At 38.7% G+C, this 18,342-nt stretch overlaps 3 protein-coding genes across 12 annotated transcripts; 1 reads left to right on the top strand and 2 right to left on the bottom strand.

Annotated features, from left to right (window-relative positions):
* Positions 1–136: 136 nt before the first annotated feature.
* LOC306860730 (large ribosomal subunit protein eL22-like) lies at positions 137–1,455 on the bottom strand. Its single transcript, XM_079402582.1, has 4 exons — positions 1,377–1,455; positions 1,028–1,135; positions 776–900; positions 137–679 (listed from the first exon to the last, which is right to left on the bottom strand). Exons 1-4 carry the CDS (start codon positions 1,386–1,388, stop codon positions 535–537), a joined length of 390 nt encoding a protein of 129 aa, XP_079258708.1. The 5' UTR covers positions 1,389–1,455; the 3' UTR covers positions 137–534.
* Positions 1,456–1,488: 33 nt separating this feature from the next.
* LOC306860726 (RING finger protein 207-like) lies at positions 1,489–12,858 on the top strand. 10 transcript variants are annotated; one of them, XM_079402568.1, is made up of 18 exons: positions 1,489–2,051; positions 2,382–2,572; positions 3,755–3,887; positions 8,666–8,810; positions 8,920–9,001; positions 9,087–9,162; positions 9,271–9,396; positions 9,782–9,828; positions 10,295–10,367; positions 10,458–10,526; positions 10,628–10,696; positions 10,771–10,892; positions 10,983–11,157; positions 11,325–11,510; positions 11,594–11,645; positions 11,740–11,857; positions 12,345–12,437; positions 12,543–12,858. In XM_079402568.1, the coding sequence occupies exons 2-18, from the start codon at positions 2,382–2,384 to the stop codon at positions 12,685–12,687; spliced, it is 1,902 nt and encodes a 633-aa protein (XP_079258694.1). In that variant the 5' UTR covers positions 1,489–2,051; the 3' UTR covers positions 12,688–12,858. The 10 variants fall into 10 exon arrangements, 9 of the variants coding, with proteins under 9 accessions (XP_079258694.1, XP_079258699.1, XP_079258701.1 ...); XR_013783409.1 differs by having other exon boundaries at positions 1,916–2,051; positions 11,763–11,857; positions 12,543–12,856; XM_079402573.1 differs by having other exon boundaries at positions 2,007–2,051; positions 8,617–8,810; positions 12,543–12,857.
* LOC306860728 (protein-S-isoprenylcysteine O-methyltransferase-like) lies at positions 12,341–17,306 on the bottom strand. The gene is made up of 5 exons (XM_079402579.1): positions 17,068–17,306; positions 16,644–16,732; positions 16,313–16,482; positions 15,816–16,033; positions 12,341–14,357 (listed from the first exon to the last, which is right to left on the bottom strand). Exons 1-5 carry the CDS (start codon positions 17,284–17,286, stop codon positions 14,175–14,177), a joined length of 879 nt encoding a protein of 292 aa, XP_079258705.1. The 5' UTR covers positions 17,287–17,306; the 3' UTR covers positions 12,341–14,174.
* Positions 17,307–18,342: the final 1,036 nt, after the last annotated feature.

Genomic DNA, 18,342 nt, shown 5'->3' with positions numbered 1-18,342 from the left:
TCCCTCAAGTTAGCAGAACCGTGTGCTGTTATCTTAGTTGCCGTTAAGTGAAAATTCACCCTATTTATCTTCCAAATGCCTGTTGCGGGTGTTGTGAACAATTTCATATGTGCATGTTTCATTTAAAAAAATATATAGATTTTAACATTTAATCAAATATCATAACTGGACAAGTTTATTTTCTTCCTCTGGTGAAGTATGAGGACTTCTTCAATCATTTAGCCTGGATAAACCCCCTTTGCAAGCTCATCTTCCTCCACTCCTCCAATTCAAACAGATCAAAATTTAAACAACTGATGCATAAAACCAAATCCATTTGAACTAAAAACATTCTAATAATCTGTTACACTCAGATGTGCTCCACAATATAAAATAAAAGATCTGATGCTACTTCATTGTTGTGGTAGATAAAAGTGAATAGATGGGTATGTGCATATCTAACATTGAAACACCAATTATAAAGAACTATATCTGGATACATAAAATTTAGTCATATATGAATTTATTTAAAGGTAAAAAAAACCCAGCAAGAATTTAATCATCATCCTCCTCTTCTTCCTCATCCTGGTTGATCTGGAAGTAGCGAAGCTCGTAGCTTTCTTTCGTGTTGGCCACAACACGCAACCAATCTCTGAGATTGTTCTTCTTTAAGTATTTCTTTGTAAGGTATTTCAGGTACCTGCAGAAAACATGAGAACAGTGGAATAAAATGTAAAAAGTTGCAGTTTAAAAATAAAATAATTGGCAAAAAGTCTATGTATCAAAACACACACACCTCTTGGAGAAGGGCACCTCAGAAGATACTGTGATTTTGCTCTTGCTTCTTTCAATGGTGACCACTCCACCTCCCAGGCTTCCTGCTTTACCGTTGACTTTGATGCGCTCCTGTAGGAACTGCTCCTGTATCCACACACGCAAATGACAAGTTATAAACTCTGTCAGCTAGCGGTTATCTGACTTCTACAGTATAATAAAGACCGTTTTACACAATAAAGTCTTTTTAAGGGCTTGATCTAACGTCACTCACAAAGTTTGCAGCATCCATAATGCCATCCTCGACGGGATGCGTGCAGTCCAGCGTGAACTTCAGGACCTGCTTCTTCTTCTTTCCTCCTTTAGAGCTCTGCTGCTTCCTCTGCAATACAAAAACAAATAATACTTTCAGTCTTGTGTCTATAGCAGTCCTGACTGAATTAAGTTCTCTGTCAATGCGGCTGCACGGGTTCATTCAATGATATTCATAACGACTGCTTTACGTACTGGGTCATTACTAAACTTTGATTAAGTATATTATGCAATCTCGAATGATTTGTATACATGATAATGAATGGAAACGTCTGTTATTTCATTAACTAGGTCCGTATGTTCAAACTTACAACAGGCGCCATTGCGAGAAATTTCGTCGAAAGGAAGAACTACGGCTGCGCGAGCGTGACGTCACAGACTGTTTAATCTATCGCTGATGAAATCGATGCGTTCGATTTATCTGTTTTTGGAAATAATAATAATAATGGACGGTTAACCCAATAATAATCATAATAATAATTATGTACTCTGTGTCAGATTTGACCATACAAAAAAAATCTTACTTTTGTTAAAGGAGAATAACGTTAATCTGACCAAAATGTGTGACCCACAGAAGATAGTAATTTCTTGACGAATTTGGAATAATTCATTAGAGGATGAGGAAATGATGACAGAAATGTCATGTTCGGAGGAACTATCGTTTTAAATGTGAACAGGCGTTTAAGTGTTGATCTTTTATAGAAAATGACCCACAAACTTCTATTTTTACACTTATGAAATGATCTAATGAACTAATGTTTTAAATGATTCTGATATGACATGTTAGTGTGATTTATTTTTAGCTGCAGGGCTCTGCTTTTGACAGACAATGGCACCTGGTTTGTGTTGTATGATCAGGCCCCAACATATCACCCCCTCATACAGCAGATACATGAGTGTGAATTGATTGTTTGTTGTTGAAGTCAAGTCCTGCATCCTTCACACAGCATTCACTCCACACAGCAGAAGCACTCGCACAGGACAAGGTATTCAGATATTCATTATTTGTGAATTAAATATGTACATTTATTCTTTCTGTATCTTTTAAGTTGTATCTATTGAAGTGACCTTTATTTTGCTTTAGTGCGTATGGCCACATTCAGAGGCTTGTTTCTGGTTTATACCTTCAATAATGTGTACTGACCATCAATCTCAAATAACTTTTTAAGTATATTTTCTGATTCGAGGAGAGCCCAAGGACACCAAGCATGCTTAGAATAATATTTATGATAGATATACTGTATAAATGTACAATGTGTAAATGTGTTCACGCATATACTATATCAGAGTATCTGAAGGTCTTATTATATTTTCAGATGTCTGGAGAGATCTTTTCCCCTCTGGATAATCTCTATGACCTGGACAGTGCCAACTGCCATCCTCTGGTGTGCCATTTGTGCCAAGAACAGTATGAGCATCCATGTTTACTGGAGTGTTACCACACATACTGTGCCAGCTGCCTGCGTGGAAGGGCCGTGGACAGCCGACTGACTTGCCCTCTCTGTGGGTAAGAATATACTTTATTTAATCTTTGATCACCTTATGCTGACAATTCACACACACTAAAAAAAAATATTCATAAGCATGCATTATTATTAATGAATTTAGCATTTAGAGTTTATATCTAACAATTTTGACTTTTTCTTGCAATTCTGTGAAAAAAAACTCAGAATTGTGAGGAAAAAAGTCATAATTGTAATATAAAAATTTGCAATTACTTTATTCCATGGCAGAAATGGGCGTTCATACTTATGACATGTATGCATTTGAAAAATCTAACATTGTATTTATAGACCTAAATGGTCAAATGACATTGCCTGGTCAACTATATGGTGCCAGGGGCATTTGTAGAAGATATTACATTCAAAAGCTGCACCATAAATCCTGCCTTTGTGTTGGACTTAATCGAAAGTCTCTGGGCACATGCTGCCAAGGCCACTGTGGTATCAAACAGTAAACCTAACACTATCTGACACTTGACATTGGATACATGGGTCCTGGGCTGGCTGCAGTTAGAGATGGCTGAAATGCCTGTGTGCTCACCCTTCTGCTTCCATTTAGTAAGTCTAGCAGCAGCTTAATCGCACACTGTAGATCTTGCACCTATGGAAGAAATATATTAAAAAATGGGGAAAAGTTGGTGGTCTTTATAAAGCAGCATGTTAGAGTAAGTATGAATTTGTTTTTAGCTGGTTCAGTGTTCATTTGAAGGTTACTGCAAATGTATCAGTATTTGTGTTGCATTATGAGTGCTGCAGCATGAGTCTTACATTATGGCATTGTAATTGCATGCATTATGAATTTGTCATTGTTATGCATTAGCAATGCAAAGTAGAGTATAGGCCAATATATCATTGTTTAAATCACTTTTTGTCAAATACATTGTGAATGTCTCTCATGAAAGTGAATTCACAGGGAATCTTTGAACTATTAAGCTTAGAAATATTAAAATAGTCTTTTTGCTGGGAATTATGTTTATTTGAGTCTCATGTTTGTGGCTATTTTTGACTCTATGGGGGTTTATCTCTCAGTCTCCGTTATATCTCAGAATTCAAAAGAGAGCTATTTGTGTCGTTGTTGCTATGAGGGAGAGATAAACTCGTCAATGCCAGATGTATGACTAAGACATTATCAGGCAATGGGTCAAAAGTTCTGCAGAGGCACACAAAACTGTCTGTTTCTTTTGTAGACATCAGTCTGTTGTGAAAGGAATAAATGCACTCCCCCCAGAGGATCGACTCCTAAAGTTCTTGGTGGACAGTTCAGCAGACAGTGAGGAAACCGTGCAGTGTGCTAACTGTGATTTGGAGTGCAAGAAACAGGTCTCATTATCACCATCACAACACTGAAACATGCACTTCATAAAGACTTTAATGGTTCCTTAAAGTCACAATGTAATAGAAATAGTGGAATATTATTTTGTCATATATTGTGATGTACTGTTGGGGAATAACAGTTAAAACCCATGGACCAGGTATGATGAATAAAGACCAGGAGTCAGAGATGCGATTAATTAAAGAAAAATTTACTGAAGAAAATAGTTTGCAGTTTCATCCGCAGAAGTCAGCTTTAACACTCACGATGGAGTTCTTAGGCCGACCTGCTTTACAATTAAAAAACACCAGCAATTATACCCTAACAGAGGTTGCTAATTGCATCAATGCACAAGTCATCAAAACTTAGACAATTTCCACATATGGATGCAAGCTTGAAGCATATCTTCTGATGACTATTTTAGTGACAAGTGATCAGGTCCGACGCAATACGTCTCTCCAAAGATGTATATCTGATACGCTGGACATCGGCAGCGGAACGTTTGTCCTGGGACTGTCTGAGCTTCTCCCTGTACAGACAGATACTAACACGCATACGCAGAGAAACACTTATCTTACTTCAAGGTTGCCTCAGCCCTAAACCTTATCGAGCATGGTTACACACACAATAAGAGCAGCTTCTTAGAGAGTAGAAAGGCAGACTAAAGCCATAATCAACTTACTCTCTAACATGCATAAATGTAACTTTGATTAATAATTATTCAAGAAATATTATAATTAATATTAATATGAAGGCCATTGTAGATCTGCCATCCACTCCTTCAGTACCGAGTGAAACTTGTGAAATGTTGGGTGCGGATTTTATTCATGGGTTGATTGGATGGAGGCAGATCTGAATGTGAAGATATAGTAAAAAAGTGAAAGTGAACGTGATGTGACATACGACCAAGTATGGTGAGCCTTACTCGGAATTTGTGCTCTGCATTTACCCATCCAAAGTGCACATACACAGCAGTGAACACACACACCGTGAACACACACCCGGAGCAGTGGGCAGCCATTTATGCTGTGGTGCCCAGGGAGCAGTTGGGGGTTCGGTGCCTTGCTCAAGGGCACCTCAGTCGTGGTATTGAGGGTAGAGAGAGCGCTGGACATTCACTCCCCCCACCTGCCGGACCTGAGACTCGAACTCTCAACCTTTGTATTACAAGTCCGACTCTCTAACCGACTCTCTCCACGACTGCCCAATAATATGATAGTACTTTTACAGAGTAAATATTTTGAGAAAAAATGCAATTTCATAAATTTAGTTCTCGCAAAAGTTGTTTACACAGAATTTTTAAAGGAATAGTTCACCCTCAGGTCATCCAAGATGTAGATAAGTTTGGTTGTTATCGGAACAGATTTGGCTAAATTTAGCATTACGTCACTTGCTCACCACCGGCTCCTCTGCAATGAATGGGTGCCGTCAGAATTAGAGTCCAAACAAAAGTATCATAATAATCCATGCAACTCCAGACGATCAGTTAATGTCTTATGAAGTGAAAAACTGTGTTTATAATAAACAAATCCATCATTAAGGCCTTTTAACTTTGAATTGTCACTACTTGCTAAAGTTCCAGTCCATAATTCACTATTACATTTCGTCCAGGTAAAAAGTCCACCCCTGTTGTCCTCTCACATTAAAATCCACTAACATATTTGTTTAGTACTGTTTTCGCTTTCGGTTCTTGATCTGTGCATATTTCTCTCCTGATTCAGACAAGTAGACTTTTCTTTGGAGAAAGTAATACTATTATAGAGGGGCTCACATTTTAGAAGCAATGGTTTGGAGTTAAAACCATCTAAATAATGAATTTGTTTATTACAAACATACAGATTTTTCACTTTACCAGACATGAATTAATGAATGATTGTGATGTTTTTATTAGCTGTTTGGACTCTCATTCTGACGGCACCCATTCACTGCAGAGGATCCATTGGTGAGCAAATGATGTAATGCTAAATTTCTCAAAGTATTTTCCGATGAATAAGCAAATTAATTTATATCTGATGGCCTGAGGATGAGTACATTTACAAATTTTCTTGTTTGGAAGATCTTTTCTTCCATATTGTTATGTAATTCAGAGTGAAAAGGATTATACGACACATTGTCATATGAACAACCAGTCAGTAACTACTTATTTTAGGTATGTGTTTGATTCACTAAAATGAACCATTAGAGTCAATCACAGAGTCATTAGAATAATTTGTTCAGGATTTGGTAAACAGTGGTTGCTGTCACAGCCCTGTTACCATCCCAGTCACTATCCATGTTATGGACTCCATTTCCCAGCATCCTGCCTGCTTCACACCTGCACTTGATCCCCAATCAACCTGCCACCATTCACCTCATTACCCTAAATAAGCAGTCACCTTCTGCTCCCTATTTGTCTGGTCTCGTCGTTGCTACTACAAATCACTTACCTGACTCACTTACTTGCATTTCCCCAGTCATCATCCGTCTTCGGTCATCTTCATCTGTGTTTCCTGCAAGGAAAAGGGTCTACTGAACCGATCTTCAATTGAATTGCTTACCTGTCACTTGCCTGCTTCTCATATCTTCTGCGAATCAACTCCGTGAAACTTACTTGTTCGACTCCTAATGGTCTCCTTCCGTTTGCTGACAGAAGACCAGACCAAAATTTAAAAAGAGGTTGGACTCAGCTAGACCTTATTTAGATCCTAAAGCTTACCTCTGCCCAATCTATCAAGATGGCTGGGAGATAGAGGAGTATGTAAAAGAATTGTAAAGGAGTACAATTATCTGACGACGTGGAATGATCGTATCCTCAACAGCTGCTTCAAGGAGGTATTAGATGATGATGTCTGCCAGGTATTATCAGGAATTGATGGATATGAGAATCTGGAGCAATTCTTGGACCTTGTTCTGAGGTGGTGTGGCTAATCCTATACAGTTGTACTGTGTTTCATCTAAGGATTATGGAAGTATTATTACCAGTTCCTTTGTCTCTGCCTGTCCAGGTTCCCCCAGTCACCTGTCTAAGAAGGTAACTTCGCTCACCTTTTTTCGGCCACAAGCGGCAGTTTCTAACACTGCGAAACTGGTGTCAAAAGTAGCAGATTCACCCATCATATCCGTTAAATCAGCACTAAAGAGGATTAACAACTCAAGGTGAAGCTGAGCACCAAGGACCACTCTCTATACTCCCTTGTTCAGAATGGCCGGTCAGTGGTGGAGTTTGTGGGAGTTCAGGGAGCTAGCCAAAACTTCCTCACTGGGCGATTCAGGGCTAATAGCTTTGTTTGTAGATGGCTTAGACGATCTGTGGTCCTCCAGAATGGCCAAGAATCTTCTCAAGGGCTCGCTCACAGAGTGCCTGTTTTATGCCCTGCAGCTGAGTCGATCTACTCCATCCAGTCCTTCGCCCCAGTCATCACCCATCATGGCCGCCGATTGTCAGTCATCAAAGATCTTGGCCGCGATTGTCAGTCATCTTCCATTGTGGCAGCCGCTAGAGAACCAGTCTCTGTCATGGCCACCAGTCCCGAGTCTGCAGGCAACATGGCCACTGACCTTCAGTCACTACCCGTCATAGCTGCCGATTTTCAGTCCTCAGTCATCATGGTCGCCGTTTCCGAGTCATCACCCATCATGACCACCAGTCCAGAGTCCACCTGCAACATGGCCGCCGACCTTCAGTCATCACTCATAAGGACCACTGATCTCCAGTATGGCCGCTGATCGTCAGGGTACACTTATCGTGGCCATTAACCCCCAGTCCTTACCCATCATGGCCGTAGATCCTGAATCATCACCAATCACAGCCTTTCTCAGTATCCAGTTCAGCCCGTGTGTACCTTCCCAAACCTTCTCCATTCCCTGGCGTGACTCCTAAGCCCTGTCCAGTCCCCGTGTCCGTTCCAGAACCTAGTCTAGTCCCGAAGTCTGATCCAGTGCCCACACCATCTCCATTTGTAGGTTGTAGGCTCCTCTCATCGTAGTTCTGGAGCGTCGAGAGATGGCTCTAGCCCCTGACCCGAGTCCAGAGCACATTTTAGCCCTCAAACAGAGTCTGGCGTTGACTTCAGCGCCTGACCAGGATTCAGTAAGACTCCTGCCTGAATGGCCGGCGCCTCCCTGGTCACTTGCACTGTTGGCACCGCCTTGGAGGGGTCCTACCTGCAAGCCGTTCCCTCTTCAAGCACTTTCCCTATCTCACGGCATGAGGACATGCCTTCGAGGAGGGGGGAGTACTGTCATAGCCCTGTCGCCAACCCAGCCACTATCCATGTTACAAACTACATTTCCCGGCATCCCGCCTACTTCACACCTGCACTTGATCCCCAATCAACACACCTGCCACCATTCACCTCATTACCCACCAAATATAAGCAGTCACCTTCTGCTCCCTATTTGTCTGGTCTCGTCGTTGCTACTACAAACCACTTACATGCATTTTCCTAGTCATCATCTGTCTTCGGTCATCTTCATCTGTGTTTCCTGCAAGGAAAAGGGACAAGGAACTATTAGTCTCAAGCTAGGTCTACTGAACCGATCTTCAATTGAACTGCTTACCTGAAACTTACCTGTACGTCTCCTAATGGTCTCCTTCTGTTTGCTGACAGTGGCACTGTACCTTTCGGATTCACTAAAAGAATTTGTTGAGAATCAGACTACACTGGTCGAGCTGTAGATTCAGTAGCAGTGTCTTTGACAATATTTAATTATGTTGTACTTCTGAATGTCTTTTTTTTTTTTTTTTTTTTTTTAAAGACTAGGTTTTGTCTGGTTATGCATTTGAATCTTCTGTCACAAACCCCAGGATGTGGATGCAATGTATTATTGCAACACTTGTTGCCAGCCACTGTGTCCAGACTGCAGGGAAACCACCCACAAAGCCAAGATGTTTTCCTGCCACGAGATTGTCTCCTTGGCAAAGGGCACCAAACAAGCGCACAAAAAATGTGGTGTGTTTTGAAAACCACTTCTCAAGTGTCCCCAGCAAAATATAAATTAATATAATTCATTTAGTCAATAACAAGTCTTGAGATTCATGCAGTTTCTGTCTGATTGCAGCCCTCCATGAGGAACTCTACATCATGTTTTCTACAGAGAAAAAGTCCATGCTCTGCATCAACTGCTTCAGAGACATGCAAGTGTGAGTTATAAACTTAACTCATAGAGCATGTAATTAGCATATAACTCATGATTTCAAAATAATCTGGTTTTACATTATTCCATAGGGAGAGCAGAGCACACTGCATTGATATTGAGACAGCATATATACAAGGCTGTGAAAAATTGGACCAAGCCGTCTTAGTGAGTTTCTCTCCCATCCTTTTCTTCCAACAGTAATGTGTACTTTCATCTGTGTCTGTATTGTGTGGAGCTGTGAAACTCCTATTAAAGTCATTTCCCTCTCCTCAGGCTGTTAAGGAGCTTCAGACGTCAGCACGAGAAGCCATTATTCTCCTCAAAGCTTTGATTGGAGAGGTCAGGGCCAATGTGGATGAAGAAGAGAGTGCCATCTGCACTCTGTTCAATAATATGCAGGTGTCATGCACAATTACATAACTTAAAGGGATAGTTCACCCAAAAATGAATTTTTTTTTCATTTACTTGTATGAGTTTTTTTCTTACGTTGAACATAGAAGACGATATTTTGAAATATTTCTTTCTCTACTATGGAAGTCAAAGGACCAATAACTGTCTGGTTCTTCAAAATATAATTTTTTTTGTTCAACATAAGAAAGAAATGTATACAGGTTTGGAATGACATAAGGGTGAGTAAATGACAAAATTTTCATTTTGGGGTCTCTGGCTACACTTATGTGATTTGGATAAAAAAAGTCAACTCATTTGAATTTTTTGAAAATGTGATGTTTATATGAAATGATTAATAATACAATTGGTGATTCACATGTTTTTTTTTCTTCAGGAAAGACTAGCAGAGAGAAAAAAGATTCTACTCAAGGCAGCACAAAGGTAAACATCATTAAAATCTCTTACATGAAATGAAAGCACTAATTGTACCATGATGCTTTTTGTCAGACAAAAATATATTGATCACAAATGTATTATAGTAGAGTGAAATATGAATTATTAGAGATGCTTAATATATTTGTACCATATCAGTTATCAGCTGATATTAGTTATTTGAGGTTTCAATCTCTATACTTGAATATTTGAATATTACAATTTTAATATTTGCCATTTATCAACCATAACTTATTTATCGTTATTGGAATTTTAATTTCAGTGCATCACTATTAATTATGTATATTATATTGTTGTTTGATATATAATTGAGATATAGAAATATTTTATTAATGCATATTAATGTAATAAAATATGTAATCCAAGCGCACACACAAAATGACAAATACAAATGATAACCAAAGATCTTAATAAAACATTATTAATAATCTTTTCTTATGTTTTTATCTTATAGTCAGCATGAGGAGAAGGAGAGAGCCTTCAAAGAGCAGTTATCTCATCTTGCAGCACTCCTGCCAACTCTCCAGGTAATCGCATTTTCTTCATGTCTTCATGCATCTTAATATTTTCACATATTCTTCTTGCTTTCAGACATGTTTCCATTGAATTCTCTCCAGGTTCATCTTGTTACATGTTCTGCCTTCCTAAGCTCAGCAAATAAGTTTGAGTTCTTAGACATGGGATATGTGAGTACAAACAAATAAAATATTTGTATTAAAAAAATAAAACTATTTCAGGGCATGGTACCAACAATAAGAATCATAATGGATATTTTCACCTCACACAGCAATTAATGGAGAGACTCAAGAAGATTGTAAAACTACCACACAGGCTGAGACCAGCACAGAGTAGTAAGGTTAGTTTACTAAATTCAAATATGTTAAATAAGTCAATGCTTAGGTTATATCTGCTGTAATCCTATCCCCACAGATAAACACAGAGTATCGCTCCGAGCTTGCTCGCTGCCTGGAGCCGCTCTTGCTGTTGGTGCAGCGGCGTTCAGGGTCCACTACAGGGAGTGTGGCTTTAGGTCTGGGAAACACCAGTGGACTGTGAGTCTGTTTATTCAAGCAAGCTAAATATGATTATTTAACAAGCAACATTGAAAATATTAAATGAATATTTTGATTATCTTCCTGAAGGATGCAATCTCTGTCAGTGCAGTGTCACTCTCCAGCCATGAGCGACATGTCACTGTGCTCCTCTGTGGTGCGCAGGCCGACCTCACACCGTTACATCAGCACCAAGGTCCTGCTGGCAGAGGGTGAAGAGACGCCCTTTATGGAGCACTGCTGCAACTACGAGAACAGCTACAGGGTGAAGTGATATTTTATTTTTAGCCATTTTCTAGGTTAATATTCTCACCAAGAGGAAATTAAAATGAATGGTATTATTTTATGTCCAACCACTAAATGCATATTTACATAGAAGGAGGTTAAGAAATACTGTACTGCAACTGGCAAATTCTCCATGTGTTTAACTAGACTTTACAGACAGAAATCCAGAAGCTCAAAGACCAGGTGCAGGAGATTCACAGAGACCTGACCAAGCACCACTCACTCACCAAACCCGATACCATGAATGAGATTTTGGAGAGGTCTGTTCAGGTGGACAGACAGATCTCAGCAGAGTACTCCTCAGTCGAGCTCATGCGGGCCATGTTCGAGGAGGTGAGATGACGATACTTACTAATACTGACAGTAGGAGGTAAAAATAATAATAATTGTCATTGTGCAATTAATTTTGTTCTTAGATTTGGGAGGAGACGTTACAGAGGGTGGCAAATGAACAGGAGATATATGAAGGTGTGTAAGTAAATAAATGCTTAAGATTTGTCTGCTCACTGGAGTTATATCTTAGTTACTATATTTAGTGATTTTGGTTGGTGTTCATTTTTAGCACAACTTCATGACCTGCTTCAGTTAAAACAGGAGAACTCCTATTTGACCACTATTTCCAGACAAATAGGCCCCTACATTCGCTCCATAGCAAAAGTGAAAGAGCGTCTGGAGCCCAGGTACTGGATCTTGATGTATCATTCACAATGCTTATAGAGTAACATAAATAATATATATACATTGCCGTTCAAAGGTTTGGTATCTGTAAGAGTATTATCTGTAAGATTTAATGTTTTTGAAATAAGTCTCAATTGTTCATGATTTGATCAAAAAATAAAATAGTAAATATTAAAGTTATTAACAGTAAGAAGTAAAATAGTACTGTTGTGAAATATTACAATTTAGAAATATTACTAGAATTTATTCCTGAGATGACAAAACTGAATTTTCAAAGTATATTAAAATAGAAAATTATTTTAAATTGTAATCTTTCTCAAGATTACTGTTTATACTGTATTTTTGATCAAATAAATGCAGCATTGATGAGCATAAATAATTATACTCTTCTAAAAAAAAAAAAAAAAATCAGCCAAGCTGATTTTGGACTCACCCATATAAAATACTCCCATTAGGGCTTTGATTTTTTTTTTTTTTTTTTTTTCCCAGGCTGAAGGAGCCTAAAGAGCTCAAAGATGATCGCACTGAGATCATGCTGAAGCTGTATGAAGACAGTACCTCTACTGCGGACACACAGCCCAGGTGAGTTACCAGCAATTTCTCAAAGTATATTATATAGATATAGACATAGACACAGAGTTATTAATTATTAAGCATTAATGGCAATTCCATGCTTCACCAATACAGTAATGAGCTGTCCTGTAACAATGAGGACACCTGGACTCTAAACAGCCTATCAGAAGAGACCAATCCCAAGAACAAAGATTACTACAGGCCAAACAAGCAGAAGAACACCACTGATACAGCCAATCGCAAAGAGATACCAATGTGAACCGCTGTTGTGTTGAGCTGTCAGTTTAGACATGGTACCCCAAAAAATAAGTATGCGCTTACGTAAATCTAATTTATAGAAGCTTGAAAGAGAGAAAAAATACTAGTTTACAGTGCTTGTATTTTAGAGAACAGTAATGTCAAATAAACATAATAATCTGTGTTTATTTTAAAGGTTTGTTACATTTTGCTGAAGATGTTAATAATGTAAGCGGTACAGTTATCATCCAAGAGGTAGGGTGGTCCTCTCCCATTAGCTTTTTGCACGAGCGTAGTGCAACTCTTACATCATAAAAACCTATTGCATGCGTTCAAAATGTCCATTACCTGTACGCATATTTTATAGTGCTCGTCATTGGTTAAAAGTGTGCAAGACATTCCTATTCTTTACCCAATGTCTACATAAGCTACATCATGCCAGGAAAAGAGTGGAGCCTTCCTCCCAGAAATGTAAAATCAGAAAGATTAAGACTTTGGATACAGCATAACCTCCAGCGTTCGCCCCTCTGAATCCCACCTTCATAGAAACCAATTCTCTTGATGAATTATCATGCAAGTGTGAAGGAAAGTGACAAGACATGGATCTGGTAATGAGTGAGTGTGGGAGTGAAGACGAAAAGACACTGATGCATTTGACAAGAGTTAGATGACAGGACATATGCATAACTAAAGGACTAGAAAGACCAATGGGGAAGAAATAATCAAAAGAGGAATTAAGCCTGTAATTTATCACGTGTTTATTTTTCGAATCGCAATATTAAAATTGTCCAACAGCATTAACTAATCACAGATATTCAGAGATTGTCAGAAATTAGTTTTAAAATGTGTATGCCTGAGAATCGGCTCTGGCTGATCTTAAAAAAAAAAAATCTTTCTGAGACCAGATAACCTAATTTTTACACAAAACGGACAATGTCTAAATGGCCACTGCAGTTAATATATCTTAAATCCAATTTAAAGCCTATCTGAATAAAAATGCCTTGAGATTTAAAAATCTACTGAAAAACTCTGGACGTTCGTAAGTAGTAACAAACCAATATCTTTAATCTCACTTCTAAGGTTTCTAACTACAAAACCAGGGGATTTAAAAAAAAAAAAAAGGACAAGAAAAAAGAAACCAGCGGATGAAATTACATGGTGCAAAGACTGTAAATATGAGGATACGTGACATGAGTAGGAGTAAGACAGAATGTAAGAACCGAAATATGATGAAGTGTAGGAGACAAGACAGATGCTGACGAATGTGGTGTTTGTGTACTAGTATCTCTGATGGTGTTGAGGGTGGAAGCTCCACCCTGCTCACAGCAGACCAATGTGTCTCAGAGCAGATCAGTGGGTCAGTTTTACTGTGCTGCCACCTCATATATCTGTGCCACCCCCAGGGGGCGCGACATGATGCCACCAGGCAACTAGCTCGCTCAGAGTGCCAGTCAGAGGTGTCCAGATGTGCACTTTCAGGCTATTTCCTCCATTCAGTGCAGTACGGCTTTAGGAGTTAACCCTAATCCCTGAGATGAAGGGCAAGCCAGTGAAGACCTTCTTCTTGTACTCAATGTAGTCCTCTCCAAAGAAACTGATGAGCGAGATCTCCTCTTCCTCAATACGCTCTCGAAAGAAGCGCCAGCTGGCAACCGAATATCCCAGTAGACATATTGGGTTGCACAGAATTATCTGGAGAATAGGATAAGCAAAAAAAATAGGTTTAAAGGGGTCATCGGATGCAAAATTCATTTTTCAAGTTGTTTGAACAAATGTGTGTTGGAAGTGTGTGTACACGTCCATCCTATAATGATAAAAATCCCCTTTCGGAAATCAGGCTGTTCTGAGTTTCCTGTCAGAAGGACATAGTTATGTACAGGCACCCTCCCACGAGAGTTGATTGACACTAGCGTCTTACCTTAGACCCGCCCTGAGTGAACTGAGAGCCATTGTGTCAGCTCCGGTGCAGGGGAAGACAAGATGTCTCAGATTAAGCGATTGAAGTGTTTAGTTGTTGGATGTAATAATGAATATAGCAGTCGTCAGTTACTCCTGACATCTGAGCCGCTGAAGACGCAGAGGATTAACGTTACTTTTGCTTTGAAGTGAATGCGCCGATCCCTGATCTACATAAATGCATCTATGTTCGCCCGAATCATTCGTGATCCAGTTTTATCTACAGAAGAAGTGAGTATAAGGGTTTTTGTGAATCTTTGCAAATCGCCTTTCCTAATAATGTGCTAGTTAGCCAGTTTCGCGGCTGAAGTTTAGTATGCTCCATAGAAATATATACCTAGATGCCTCATTATGAACTTTCTACGGGCCGCAATATGTGAGCCATCCGCCATTTTTGGAATGGTCTGCGAATCTTTGAGCGCATTGAAACATTTTTCAACATTGATAACATGTATACCACATCAGCTCCAGACTATTATATTAGAGTTGAATATCATGTGGCACTGAAGACTGGAGTAATGGCTGCTGAAAATTCAGCTTTGCCAGCACAGGAATAAATTACCTTTTAAAATGTATTTAAATAAGAAACGGTTATTTAAAATGTAATAATATTTCACAATATGACTGATTTTATAATCATTCGCCATCATCCTACGTCATCTCTCCCTACTCTGTTTATGTGGTAAATGACATCTTATGTTTTGTAATGTAACAGGCTACTGCTAGCGAGAAGCTAACCATTTCCCTTTAGTGGCTCACGTTATTTTATTAGAACGCGTAATTTGCTTTCCGTGCCTTTCTGAATACAGACACCAACCCATCCCTGCACTTCACATCCCCTGCACAGCCTGGAACATAACATTTATTTCCATGATCTGCCATTTTCGCTGACGTCCTCGCATGTTTCTCCACAATACCTGCAGAATGATTCGGCTGGCCTAGAACATGGGCAGGTATATGCAAATGTTGGGGGCATACATATTAGTGACCTCGACTGTAACGTCACAGTCGGTTTTATGTTTTTATTCGCCTATTTTTCAGTGGTCTTTTGCATTCACGAGATTTACATAAGGAGGAAACAATGATGTTTGAGGCTCATGGTATGTAATTTCCATGTACAGAACTGTTATTCAACAATGCCAAGGTAAATACAATTTTCCATTATATGGCACCTTTAAATAATGGTTAAAGTACCTGAGTGCCAATGCTCCAGTAAAACCAGCCCACATAGGAAGGATGTCTGAAGAGAGCGTAAACTCCAGTGGTGACCAGCACGTGGGTCTGGGCCTTCTCATTCTGTACTATGTGGTTGAAGTTGGATCCTGCTGTCAACATGGCAGCTTTGCGCAAACTCTCCCCACAGAAAACCATCAACAGACCCACCAGACAGAGCCAGTTCACCTGCTTCAAATCTGTGAGGAAAAACAGTGAAATTCAATTAATTCTGGAAACTTAATTTCAATAATAAGAAAAATAGTTCACAAGTAATAATAATGATTCTGTAAACTTTAGAATAATTTCACTTCAATCACTCTTAAAAAAAAAAAAAACTATTTGGCAGTATGTTATATTATTTTGTATTACATTACCATGTATCAGTTTTTATTTTAACTGAATGTGCAAAGCTCTATAGGTTTAACAAAGGAAAATCAAACTCTGGCTGCGAATCACTGGCCTAGATTGTATCAAACCTGGAATAAGGAGCTTTTCCACAGTGAACTCCATCCAGGAGGAAATAGCTGCTACAATGTACTCAACACTATGGTTGAGCAGGAAGGAGTCTAGAGACAGACTGCGTGGGTTGATGATGGCAGTCACCAGGTACTCGGAATAGTGAAAAAATGACAGTGAACACATATACCTAGTGAAACAAAAGTCAATACAGAGTGGCATTATTATTCCATAATTCATAAAATTTCATTCACTTCTAAGACCGTTCAGAATTATTTTCAGTCCTTATGCATGTTAAATGTGTAAATGAACCTCAAATAGACCTAATCCATTTCACAAAAGTTGAATTACCAGCCAAAGTGTGTCCATGTTGTATCTGCCAAACTTAAAATGAGACCACATCCAAAGGCAAATCCAAGAAAGCAGGCTCGGACAGCCACCTGATTAAGCAGAGGAAGGAAATTGTGAGCCAGTTCCTGATTCGGCAAATCCACATACAGTAAGCTGTCTTCTCGGAGAGCTTAATTATACTGACAGAGAAACCTACACGAGATCCCATTAGAGAGCTAATATAACAGGATTATACCTGCAAACAGGACATTCACAGTGATAGAGTAACTTAGCCTTTGCAATACATCTACGTTAGATATCTTTATATCGTAATTCATTTAAAACGTGTATATAGCACCAGACAGTGGTTCAGTTACATCGTAATTACACATGTGCTCTATCTGTACAACACACATCCGATTCGCACTGTCTCTCTGAGTCTTACCTTGTATAAAGGTCCCTTGTATATGATTAGCAGGAAGCCATTGATAACTGTTATATATGCCGCGATGGCTATTTTCCCGTTCACATCCGTGAGGTAATCGAATATCCAGTCAATGTGAGCGCCGAATTTTACAAGTAAAGGTATTATGATCACGCCCAGTCCTGAGATAAAGCTAATAATACTTATCCTCCCTTCTAGCACCAACTTGCTGCCTGCCATGTTGAAAACAGCAAGATCTCGAGGAGAAATCTCGCGTGACTTCAGAGCTCACGCGGACTTGCTAACACAGCTTTTTCACGCTCATTGAACTGTAAGCCTGGTTAAAACTTTATTTATTCTGATGTGCGAATTTAATTTTAAACAATTAAACTATCCAATTATTATTATTAGTAGTAGTATGATAACTTAAGGAATAATTTCATGCTTTCTAAAACGAATGATTATAACAATTTTGTGGCTCATTATAATAGATAATACACATTAAAATAATATGAATATGTAATATAGTTCTGTAAAACCATACAAATTGCCAAAATGTACACACATTATTGACAACATATTGGCACAATCAGTTTCTTGGTAAGGAAACAATAAATTAAGAAACCGATTGTGCCAAGATGTTAATGTTACATAAAAATATTATTATAATTACACAATGCATTTCAATGAAAGTATTTTTTTTATCATGTAGCCTACATTGTACAATTTACTAATAAAGCAATACAACCAAAATGATGATTCACTCAATATGTGGAAAAGGGTCCTGTTTTTAATCAGCAACCCATGTACACTTGATGAAATAATGATGTATTAATCTACACCTATAACATGTGGAATTTAGATGGTGATGAATACTACAAATCATACTGCCAGTGTCAAATCAGCAAAGCACAATATTTCTCCTACAATAACAATTGCATGGCTCTCAATGTTCATGATGAAAAGCATTATTGTAGCGTAGCACTAGCAGTTGTAGAGTACCGTAATTCAGATTTGAGCTGAAAGGAAGATTTAATGGTTTAATAATGTGAGATGAGATCTCCCTTGTGTCCTTCTCATTCCAAAGCTGCTTGTCCAATTGGAAGCTGGGGACCTGGCAGACGTTGTAGTTGCAACATTAAATAGACTTTGCATGCTCAAGTCAAGTTGATCTATAACAACATTCAACCACATGAACACAAAATACAAATTACTTATGTCTACATGTAATAACTTTCAATGAATACATTTTTTTTTGTTTGTTTCACAATGACATGTCTCTCAATCTTAATATCT

This window comes from Barbus barbus (genome assembly GCF_936440315.1).
Source record: "Barbus barbus genome assembly, chromosome: 41".
Taxonomy (NCBI): Eukaryota; Metazoa; Chordata; class Actinopteri; order Cypriniformes; family Cyprinidae; genus Barbus; species Barbus barbus.
This window is presented reverse-complemented; position numbering and strand designations above follow the sequence as displayed.

Excerpts from the sequence above, each read along its gene's own strand:
- LOC306860728 (XM_079402579.1), bottom strand. The coding sequence starts at position 17,286 with ATGGCAGGCAGCAAGTTGGTGCTAGAAGGGAGGATAAGTATTATTAGC. Across the intron at positions 16,733-17,067 it reads ACAAGGGACCTTTATACAAG|GTGGCTGTCCGAGCCTGCTT; the intron begins GTAAGACTCAGA and ends CTGCTTAATCAG. Across the intron at positions 16,483-16,643 it reads ACATGGACACACTTTGGCTG|GTATATGTGTTCACTGTCAT; the intron begins GTAATTCAACTT and ends TTGTTTCACTAG.
- LOC306860726 (XM_079402568.1), top strand. The coding sequence starts at position 2,382 with ATGTCTGGAGAGATCTTTTCCCCTCTGGATAATCTCTATGACCTGGAC. Across the intron at positions 9,397-9,781 it reads CTCTGTTCAATAATATGCAG|GAAAGACTAGCAGAGAGAAA; the intron begins GTGTCATGCACA and ends TTTTTTCTTCAG. Across the intron at positions 11,858-12,344 it reads AAAGAGCGTCTGGAGCCCAG|GCTGAAGGAGCCTAAAGAGC; the intron begins GTACTGGATCTT and ends TTTTTTTCCCAG.
- LOC306860730 (XM_079402582.1), bottom strand. Across the intron at positions 901-1,027 it reads TTATGGATGCTGCAAACTTT|GAGCAGTTCCTACAGGAGCG; the intron begins GTGAGTGACGTT and ends GTGTGGATACAG. Across the intron at positions 680-775 it reads GAGGTGCCCTTCTCCAAGAG|GTACCTGAAATACCTTACAA; the intron begins GTGTGTGTGTTT and ends TGTTTTCTGCAG.